At 31.4% G+C, this 12,207-nt stretch overlaps 1 protein-coding gene across 1 annotated transcript in view; it reads left to right on the forward strand.

The window, feature by feature from the left end:
- Positions 1 to 10,239, forward strand: part of LOC130893958 (uncharacterized) — a 34,040-nt gene extending 23,801 nt beyond the window's left edge. Inside the window, exons 6-8 of the mRNA XM_057800417.1 lie at positions 768 to 982; positions 5,234 to 5,357; positions 9,172 to 10,239. Of these exons, the coding sequence (XP_057656400.1) occupies positions 768 to 982; positions 5,234 to 5,357; positions 9,172 to 9,294 (462 nt within the window). The 3' untranslated portion in view covers positions 9,295 to 10,239. The remainder of the gene's footprint in view (positions 1 to 767; positions 983 to 5,233; positions 5,358 to 9,171) is intronic.
- Positions 10,240 to 12,207: the final 1,968 nt, after the last annotated feature.

Below are 12,207 nucleotides of genomic sequence, written 5' to 3' on the forward strand. Positions count from 1 at the left end.
TTGAAAATTGGCCAAAATTTCAAATTTTCAAACCCATAAGAAAACGATTCTGATTGGTTTTAGTTGTGACGTCATAGGTTAAATAAAAACATTGAACAGTTTTCTGCTTGATGATCACGAGGTTATCGTTGCTGGCAACGTGAAGTGTGCTGTTATAATACATTTATACATAACTACTTTAGAAATTCAAAGGATAATAAACTTAATCACTATCAAATATTAAGATGAGTTGAATTTTAATCTTACTCAAAATGATCCTAACAATAAAAATAATTACATCAAAACGACCTATATTTCCAAAGCTTTTTTGTTGTATATTCGAATTTCTTGACATCATAAAAAAACTTTATCAGGTGTTTGAGTCGTGGCGTTTTCACATCCTGATATTAAAAACGATTTTTCAAAATTTTTAATAATTTTTGAATTTATGAATATTGATCAAGGGATTAAAATTATAATAAACGTTGTATATAAACTATTTTTTTCTCAAACGATGAAAAAATTTCATTTCGAAGTATAATTTTTTAGATAAAGTGATTTTGTTCAAGGAAAGTAATTGAATTGATTCAATTAATTACATGAGCGTGTCTACCGACTTATAAAGATATTTCTCGACAGAAAATTTCCTCTTCCTTTATGGTCCATTTAGTCCAACGTCAATATTTCCCACAGTTTATGAACACGACGTCTAGAATATCTCCCTCAAGTTGTATTCATAATGTAGGAAATAACTATTTATGTGAAATTCAATTTTTTTTTCTCGACAGTGCTCTTTAGGAACGATCTTCAGTGTGCGTAGCCGCAGTCGACAGGACACTTATCTGTCCTTAGAACTGACGTCACAGACGACGTCGTTGGATTCTGTGGAATCGGAAAAATCTGGAGAATTGAAGTTGATCCACGCGTCGTCGTTGAACGGCACCGACGTCGTCAGAATTCCTGCGAATCTCGACGACGGTCATTGGCACCAACTAGCTTTGAGGTTAGTATCACAACAATGAAGAATTATAGTCAGATTCAGATGAATAAGTTCATCGAACTATACGATAAAAGTAAATACGATATGTTGGAGAAAATCTATGGAGAAAAAAAAATTTAACATTCAAAACTTGAAATGGGATTATTTTATCAAATATTTTTTTTATACAGGGTATGACGATAAACTTAAGTTAGTAGAGAATAAAAGACTGAATTGGAAGAACGAGTAGAAAAGCAGCCGAGCGACCACTTAAAATATGAAATTAATGAATATGAAAATGGGACAAGTATCATGGAAATTTGGTTATGAATAGATTATGAATAGTTAATAATTAACACACTTTACCTTGTATAATTTGTAATAAGTTTATTAGAATTGAAAAATCCAAATTTCAATAAGCTTGCTTTCCTTTTCGTGATTTGTTTTTGTCTTTCAAAAACTATTCCGAACCAAAGTTTTGAGCATCTCCAAACATTTTATGATCATTTTTTTTACAGTTCCTCAATTTATTATGTGAGATAAAGTTCAATTGAGCTATACAAGGTGTCCCACGACGAGTTAAAACTGTCTGTATATGGCAAAATAATTATACTAAAATAATTATTTCTACGTTTAGAATTTCGCATACGATCTTTTAAACCAAAAAAAGTTTCAAAGATATCCGACTTTCGGTTCTACGGGAAATCGAATGTAACTTTGTTATTTTAAATAGAATACCCTGTATATTGATACAATTTTCAAATATACGTAACATTTAAGTATACTTTTGTCTAAAAACTTTATCCGAAAAATACATACTTTTTGAGTTATTAATTTTTTTGTAAAAAATTTGTTTGTTGCAGACCCTTATAAATTATTTATTTACGAGGATACCCTTAAAGATATGAAAATAATTTCTGTTTGGTTGCTTTTAACAAGGCTGGACATATTTGAATCTACGTTGAAAAATTTTTATTTCATACACGGTGTGTATAAAAAGTGTTCAAAGCTTAACTTCATAAATATCAAATTTCTTTATTTTGTTAAATAGAACCACCCGGTTTTTTCTATTTTAATGCATATAGGGGTAACAAATAAAGCAATTCATGTATACTTTCTTATACCTAAATCTTACTGTTATCCAGATATAAAATGTTTCCTGTAAATTTTTAGACATGCAGGTGTAGTTTAAATTTTATTTAGACCCCTTGATACACACACTAATAAATAAAAAAGTATTTAGAAATTTAAATTTAAAAACTAATTAATCATATTCCGGCTTTTAGTCATTTTAATTTTTTATGTATATGTCAATTGTCGATACTTTCGAAAATCGTTGAAATGGCTCGTTCTCAATGTAATAACAAATAAATAAAATTTAGTCCACAAACTTTGAACCCTTTTTATACACACCCTGTATAAAATGAAAAATTTTTCAATGTAAATTCAAATACGCCTAAACTTGCTAAAATCAATTGAAAAGAAACCATTTTCATATCTTTAATTCTATTCTCACAAAAAAATAAGTTATACGGGTCTGCAATGGTCAATTTTTTTACAAAAAAATCAATAACTCAAAAATTATACATTATAGATTCCAAATCCAAAAATGAATAATTAACAGAGTACTCTATTTAAAATAACAAAGTCGACCATCTTTGAAGAGTTTTCATGATATTATTATGAGTATTTTGACATATACAGATAGTTTTAACTCGTCGTGGGACACTCTGTATAGTTCATCTTTCTTTCACTGCATCCAGCTATGAGTTAAAATTGAAATAAAACATGAACCACAACAACAACTGATTGAGCTAGTAAATTGATAACAAAAGGTTGAGTGAAAATATCGATGACAAACCCACTTCTCCTTTTTGATCTTTTTATATTTACCCTCTGAGATGAGTCATTTCATTTGCTAAAAAAGATTTCTAAGGACAAATTTTTTTTGAGAACATTGAAATTTTTGTTCAAATAGACGTTTTTTTCTGTTTTGTCTCTTTGGTGTGAACTCGTCATTACGATATTTATTCAAATACGACTTTTATTGTTTGAACTTTTTGCTATAAGAAAATCAGCGACAAAATAACTTTATTGTTTAAAATTTTTCCCATTATGTATCAGTACATCGAATCAAAACCAATCTTCAAGATTTTAACATTTATTTATTTAGTAGTAGAATATTATAAAACCGAAACAAAATTTTTGTTGTTTAGGTTAAAATACCACAATATTCGCGTTGATATTGGAGGGAAAATAAAAACAGTGTACGTTTTTCGCATTGTTCGTCGTCGACTTTTATCTTCTCTTTTTGTACATAGGATTTTTTTTGCTGTCGTGGTTGTTTTGTCTCGAGTCGTTTGGAATTGGAGGGACTCAAAATAAATACGCATTAGGACGGATTTATATGTCTAGGGCTCTAATGGTATAGCAAGTAATGAGCTTCTTAATAAAAGATAAACTTGAGAAGGAATCTGTCCCAAAAAGTTCAGTCTTTGGAATTTCAATGTTGTTTTTTTCAATAATAATTCATATGTTCATAAATCTCCAGTACTATTTTGTCATATATACAATGTGGGGCATAATTATTTATGCTATCAATCGATGATAACTGCTAAGAGGAAAATGAGCAGACTACTAAGCCTAACGAACGATTCCATAAGGAAGCTTACTATACACTATAAAAACAGTCCAAGTAGCTTTCTAGATGTCTCCATTTAACAGCCAGTTCAACACTTGAAAGTAAAATCATTTGAAATGAACCTTTAGAGATGACTCTAGTTTATTAGAATAGATGATGCCTGAAAATTACTTGTACTTCTGCTCTATCTCTATTTCAGGAAATCTGTCTGTTTTTCCTCGCCACCATGTTCAGTTAAGTCTTAGGTTATAACTCTATCTCTTTCTCCGTACTGCTTATTTGGTAATATCCATCTCCTATTCATTCCCTATCCATCAATGTCTTCCCAATTATTCTCTTCTTATCACTTGAATTTCCACTGTCTCCACTAGTTTTCTCGTCATTATTGACTTGTTGACGCATATTGTTATTATAGCGACTTGATTCTTCTGTTTCCTCATCCTGAAACTTCTACACTCTAATTATTTTGTAATCAACGACTCCATTGAGGCGCGTTGATATTTTTTTCGTTGTCAAGTGTTGTTTGTGTATCCTTACAATTTACTCAATCTATGATGGTATAAAAATTAACTTCGCTCGATCAATTTCCTCGACTAATACTACCATGAAATATTATTATTCATTTTGAGGTTAGTTTTGTTTGTCTTATATTTACTATGAATTACCTAACCTAACCATTGTGATCAAGGAGAAGGGGCAGGTCGAGTACTCAATATAGAAAACTGGAGAGCAAAATGTCGGAACCAAAAAGAATGGAAAATAATAACGAATGCAGCCAAAACAAAAGACAAACTATAAAGAAAATGAAAATTATTAAACGAGGAGTAATCCACCTCATAAAAAAGGATTTAAAGCGTCAAAAGCGATAGCCATAATCCACATGGGATTGAAAGGCTTGATGATGATGATGATGAAGTGGCGAGTGATTCGTCTTGTGCAAAGAAGCTCTGTGATGTCCTTAATGTGATCGAATGCTTTTTCTACTTCTAAAATATAGATATGCCTTATCGATTTTGGCTTTAACCATTATTAGTTGAAGCGTAGTATCCAGAATATTGATCTCTTTGAAAATATTTGGATACTCATCTGCAATCGTGATACCACCTAAGCTAGAACTTTCTTAATTGTTTAACTGATTTACATTTTTCATAACAATTTTTGTTATTTCCATTTCTTTTAAATTAACAATTTCATTTTAATGCCTCTGTTGGATTCTGACTGAATCTATGCAGTTCATGTGTTTTTCTACGTACCACCACAGTGGTTCATCTAGGTCATTAATACTTCATACTTATCAAGAACCTTTCCTAGTGGATATTATTTGTTTGTTTGACCAAAGCTGTTATGAAGGTGCTTAACGTTTTTTTATTTTTTTGTTTATTTGATGTTCAAGTTTCGTGGATGATCATTTTATTCAAATTTTGATACTAATAAATTTTATTGACCTATATTTACAGTGCTGGAGAAAGAGAGACAATATAAACATCCATTTCAAATTGCTATTTCTTTACGAACGTGTATAAATTTTTACAAACATCATTTAGAAGGTTCAGAAATTTGATCATTTATTCCGAACACATCCACATGCGTTTTTCATTTGTAAAACTAACATAATCTCCTTTTTTGTTTTCCAGTATTCGAAACGAAAGCGTTATAGAAGTTTACGTGGATTGTGTTTGGTTGAAAACCGAAATTTTAAGATTCCACTCACTTCATCTGCCGGACGATTCCGATCTCATAATAGGATATTTATTTACGGTAAGTCCATCTTTTAGACTACAGTTTTCTCGGCTACACTATAAAAAAGTATTTCAGATAGTTTTTACTGCTTAAGGGGCAATTTTACTCCTGATATCAAATCAGATGTAAAGAAATTGAAATTATATGGTCTGCCAAAATTGGTGCCCACTTCAGTACTGTCTGGCTAGTCCGGTCCGGTTTTATGGGCAACATAACAAGAAATTCAGAAATATGTCCAAAACATTCCATCCCTTTGTGTTTAATATAAGATCAACTCCATTAAATTGTTTCACAGAAAAAATTGGACGGAAGATTTGAATTTGAAATATGCAGCTAAAAGAAAATAAACCGTTGTTTCTATGTACAGATCGACCAACATAGCTTTGCCTCATGATTGAATGCAGTACCTGAATCAACGTCGAATCAAATTTGGTTGACGATAACGATAAAACAGTAGAGGATAGGAATCCAACATCCTTATTCATTCAAGTAGAATATTATTAAAGGAATTATGCATAATATGATAATCACTAGAGAGTATTAATTGCAGATGGATTAATAGTAACAACACATGGTGATATCCTTTCTACCTGAATGAATGTTCTATATTGTAATCCTAGTCAAAATTCATTTAAATAAAAGTTGAGGATTAAAAGATATTGGATTAAGAGCAAATATTTGAGAAAAATGAATAAACTTTAAATTGATGATTATTCAATAATTAAATGATTATTTAACAATTTTTGAGAATTTTTTGAGTACTACTGCCTATAGATTATAATACGACTTTTCGCCCACTGTTGACAATTCTCAGATTGGTTTTCGTCAGGTAGTTCTTCGATTCCGAATAGATTACAATCTTCATCTTCCTGTTCTGATTCAGTGTCGCTATCCTCATCATTTAAATCAATAACCAGATCATCTACGATAATGTCTATTATGGGCTCATTCGTCATGAAATCGTCCTCAAATTTCTTCGCTCTTATGCTCTGGTTACATTTTTATTTGCAACATAGTCTTTGAGTACGGCCCAAACCGATTCGATTGGATTAAAATCTGGATGATATGATGGTAATCGCTCAACGTTATGATTTGCTGCTAGAAAAAGTTGATCTTTTTCATACCGCTTATAGTTCTTTATAAGGGCAAATAATTCAGGTTTTAGCAACGTTTTATTGAATGATAACTATAATTGCATCTCGGCTTTTTTGGTCCATGTCATTGGTATTTTGTCGATTTGTTTATTATGATAAGGTGCATTATCGATAACCACAACGCTCTTTGGCGGCAAATTTGGAATCAAATGTTCTGACACCCATTTCTTATAAATATCAAAATTCATCTCATCATGATAATGACCTGTATTGCAATTTGATTTCCATCTTTTATATAAGCATTAGACCATCGTTGGTATTATCACTCCACCCTTTTTGGTGCGCGCATGTATCACGAATATATTCTCAGTAGTCGAATGGGTTGGCGCTCCATTAATATTTTTCTTTTCGTTTTCACCTTTCTCCATCGAAATCTAAGTTTATGAATGTTTTTTCTCAAAGACTGTTTGCAACCATGATAGTCCACATGGCGAATGATATTTCTATGAATTACCCTGAGCGTAGGAATTTTTTTTTCTGTGATATGGAAATTAACTATGCCTCTACGTGAAATAGCCAAATCAGCATCATCCATTGTGAGGTTTGAATGTTTTACTCTCTTTTTATTTGGAGTTGAAAACGTTTCCTGTTCACCTTCTTCTATTTTTTCATCTCTGATTTAATTTTCCTTACGGTTATTACGCATACACCTGTAGCCTCTGCTACTCGTTCTTGAGCCTTCGATGATAACAAATAATTATTATTACATTTTGACTTATTTCTACCATTACTTCTTACCTTCGCAAGAGGAATCCTTATTGCATCTGCCTGCATAAATCTTAAAACATTTTTGACAATTTATTTGCTTTGTCTACTCAGAACCTTGTTTATTACTTTAGTGTTCAAAAGCATTTTCAAAGTAACGAGCACAGAATTATCATAACAGTTCACTAAATAATTTCTGCACTGAATGTACTAACCGGTGTTGACTGCACGAGATCCTCGAAATTAATGAGCTCTGGCCCCATTCCGCCGACTAGTCTACTGCGCATCCAATTCTCAGAGGCAAAGCTATGTTGGTCGATCTCTACGTTTAGTACTGTTGACCGAAGGACTGAAGGATTTCCCATATTTCAACATATTTTCAGAAGAATTTTCATTATACGAGGCTGTGGTATATGTGGAGGAGACTTCGTTACAAAATGAAAATGATTATTAAGTCTTAGGTCAGACGATCCTCGTATTTATGATTAATTTCACTTTTTCTACAAGTTTAGATGATTTTTCATCGGTTAATATGGTATGAGAAAATTTGAAGTTAATAATATCCCACATACGAGTAATGCCTTAACGGATAATGTTATTGAGGGATGTTTTTATTTCTTTCATGTAAACGACATGACATTAGAATCTTTTGATATCATAAAAAAACGTAAAAATGAGATCTAAATGTTTGATTATCTCAGAAATATACCAATTGGAACTCTAGTTACATTGAAATTAGATTTGCATAAATAATTTTTAAATAAATTCAAATCTCCTCCATATAAAATCGACAAAAAAAGAAAGCTTATATTTGAGTAGGTTAGCGAGTTTAAATTTAATCTGTGGATCGAAATCAATGTTTTTATTGGGTTCCTCTTGTCTTTCTTTTCTAAATTTAAATAAGCCGAACGTAACTGTAGGCTGAAATTTGTTTTGCTACCCTTATTGGCATAATCGATAGTATTTTTGGGCCAGAAAGGTTTCAGTCGGGTTTCTTGACTGTTTGAATTGCGTACTTTACAAAGCAACCCTAAAATCAATTGAATAAATATTCATCTATTCTACTGCTTTGGTAGATCTCCTTTCAAATTATCTTCTATCTTGAAAATATTACACACAAAACTGTTGATATGAAAATGTTAATAGACATTTTTCAATCAAAGTATATTAAAATAATGTTAGAAATTAAGAAAGCATCAGCTGGATGTAATGGAATTTCCAAATTCCACCTTAAAGTTTTGCTCCCACTAGGACAGTGATGACGAACCTTTTTGAAAAGTATTTTGATCATTATTTTTCAGATATAGCTCGTAGGTCGCTAGGTATTTGATTTTCAATTAGTCATCGTTTATCACACCAATTAATCACCCTGTATATTTAAAAGATGCACGAACCGTTTGTTCTTCGCATTTTTTATTATTATGCTGGATGTAATTGGAATAGCGGAAAATGTTTATATGGACGAATCTATATGTGGAGTGGAATTCTTGAAACAAGACAAAAGACGCTTGTGAATCTAGTAGGACTGATAATTTCTTAAAGACATAGAAGAGAGAGTTTTGGAATTACGAAACAAATCAAAACAACAATGAAGTGATTTCTACCCGAACCACAAGCACAACAAAGTACAAGTGAAGACTGTTGAGCTCCCACCAGAAATGTACAATTTGTGCCAATACAAGAAATAAGTAGAATTCAAAAACAAATCTACACTATACTCAAGGAAATATTTGTAATAAACATCAAGAAATTGAAAGAATATGTTTTTGTTCATCAAAAATTTCACAAGTGTTTTTGTATTGAACTGTTAATTTCGTATCATTCCCAAAAACCAAATCCTTCACAACCAGACCTGATTATCGTCTTTCATATTTTCATATCAAATCTATAATCTGTTCCTTTATTAGGAAATCATCCAATTTATGAGAATTTCACTGTTACTGAGTCTAGTATGATTCTTACTACACTTTCAGGGAGATTTGGAGCAGCTATCAATACTACCAGATCCGAAGGCAGCTAAACTCCAATGCGATGACATCAGGATTCCTATAACTGATTTTCAAGAAATATTCAACAGATTCAGCAGCAAAAATTGAAAATATCTAACAAGTATATTGTAATTTCTATAATATTATCAGTTTTCATTTATTATAACTGTTCTATATTTTATTTTATATGAGACTTGAATGTATTTGGAGATGAAATTCATTTTCAATTTGGTTTAACAATTATTAAATGTTAACAAACACATCAACTGAATTTCAATGTAAAAAATTTGATAGTAGGGGTGAATAATTTTATAAATATTTTAGATTTTTTAAGAAGAATAGAAATTTTTAAAGACAATATTTTCTTCGTGATCATTAACTGCACTAACATCATTTTCAACCGAACAAGTTGAAAAAGCAAATAACAGGGTGAATTATACAAAGCAGTATAAGAAAATATGTCATGCAACATATCAAGTATTTATTGAAAACAAACAAAGAAGACAAAGGGAAATGAGAGGCATACATGTCAATCACTTTCAGGAATAATCACCAAATCTATCTAGATCGTGAAGCGGAACCTTCTTAACTAAGTTGGAAATCCTAGAAGTTATTTGGAGATATTTATACTAAACACGATGTTGTTACCACCACTACAACAATTTTCTCAATTACAGTCTGACGAGCGTTTCGATAACCAAGTTATCGTTTTCAGAAACTTGGTTTATCTTCAGTCTCTGACGACGATAATTTGATTACCTTCTTGTTTGTACATAAGTCGCAAAATATGGTTGTCATAAAATTACGGCAGATGGTGTAAACTAAAAATTATTTGTCGTAGAGGATTCAAAGTGTTCTAATTCCATAGTTGTTTTTTTGTTTGTGGAAACGAAACGATGAAACCAAGTGTGACAAGATTTATAAGAGACGTGTTTTTTCTATGAACTAATTAGTGTTTTTTCACAGTCTTCATTCTCATTTCGTATTGCTTCTCGTACGAATTTCGTGAAGTAACGAACTTTTGTCAACAAAACCTTTTAACGCAATGGGAGAAAGATGAATATCTGCTTTAATTTAACAGAAGGAAAGGAAAATTGTCGGAAAAAAACGAGAACAAATCTTTTTGTCAGCCTCAATCTACTAGTATGTGACGATCTTGCAATATTAATTTACGCACAGCTTGGATGTATTCTGACATAGCAGCCGATTTTGGGCGACCTTCATGAAATTCATCCTGTAATGAAGTGCGACCACGATTTAATTGGGAAATGTATCGAAACATGAGGATTTAATCGTATGTATGACAACATTCTTAAGACTTTCACCATTAAAATTGTCAAACTTTATGATGACAATGTGAGATTCGACATATTCAGTGTTGCCATATCTCAAAACCTGAGTAATATATTGGTCACTGTTTCTGCTTAAGAAAAATTTGCGATATTATTGAAGTATTTAACTGTACAAGGGACAATGATGATAGTTTCAGAAAGGGTATAGAACTAAGGTTGCAGCATCGCTCATAACGAATATGGATATCGATATTTTTTCACTAGAAATGAATCACTACTTCATTTATTTTTCGTTTTGCGCTCCTTTGAATTTCATAGCAAACGAGACACTACATAGAAAAATCTACGCATGTGATTGAGAGAGATATATATTTATGTGTGTTCATAAAGAACGATGTTACATGGATATTTCAGAAGAGATAGTAGCGAATAATTTTGGGAGATATTAGGAAACGTGAGGACGTCGATCTTGAAGAAGTAATGACATTTCTAAAAAGTGCATATGACTGAGCAGTTGCGGCTGAAGTTCATCAGCAATAGATAAAAAGATGTAAGTTGTTGTATGTGGATATTTACGACGAGTCATGCTTAGATGGAACAGGTTAGAGGTGAAAATGAAAGGGTTGTTATTTCACGAAGAATAGTTCCAAAGTAGGAGGTAGGTAGATAGGAAAGGTTGTGCTCACCCTTTGAAATTGTTATAGTATACAAGTTATCGAATAATGCTGTTATTTTCAGTGAGTTTGGGTTCTTCGTTGAGGAATGATGAAGTCCAAAGTTGACAAAATGTTCAGTTTATTGATTATAGTTTCAAAAGGTACCTGTCAATGTACACAAAAATCAGTATCTAACTTTCACAATTTCAATAAGAGAAATATTCAAGACCTCATATGAAAGAAACTTATTTGTTTGTTTACAATTCTTACAATTCTGTGGAAGAAAATCAATAAACAAAGGTTTGGCATGTGGCGACAAGATTTGAATACAAAAATAAAGTTTCATTTGATACGAAATGAACATACCTTTTGAATCGTTTGACAATACTTATTTTGATTAAAAAAACATTTCTTGAGATTACAAATTGGAGCACGTTTCATGTCGCGTGAACATATCAAAAAGTGCTTATCGTCTGCCAACTTAACTAAATGAAAAATTAACATGAACATGTTTACCAACTTTGACTCTGTATAAACCAAAATAATGTGAGGTTAGGATAGGGTCAAGGTTGGGATAGGTCGGGTCAGCTGTCAATTTGATCAATTCTCAACAGATAATATGAAATTGTTATGGCTGTGTTTGAAAAAATTGGATCCAAGTTAAGAAGAGAACAAAGAAAATTTGATAGATTAAATTCAAAAATAACAGAAAATTATGTAAACGTTGAATCGATAAAATATTTTGGAATAATTCTTCATTATTTGTATAAAAATGATAGATGATAACATAATTTTCTTAATTATCCATTATTTTCAATTGTATATTATAAGAAATTTAGATGAACACAACATTATATATACAGGGTGCTTCTAAATTTACGCGACAAAATTTAGGAGGTGATTGTACGTGGAATTAAGATGGATCCCTCCTATAACGAAATTTCCTCAGCCCACCCTCTTCCTAGATATCACTCTTATAAGTAGATGATAAAATTAGGTTTTTATTTTTTTCCTAGAATTTCAGTTAGAAACTTGAAACTCTGCACTCGCAAACGACGTACTACGGGTATTTT

The sequence above is a fragment of the Diorhabda carinulata genome, chromosome 5 (genome assembly GCF_026250575.1).
Source record: "Diorhabda carinulata isolate Delta chromosome 5, icDioCari1.1, whole genome shotgun sequence".
Lineage (NCBI taxonomy): Eukaryota > Metazoa > Arthropoda > Insecta > Coleoptera > Chrysomelidae > Diorhabda > Diorhabda carinulata.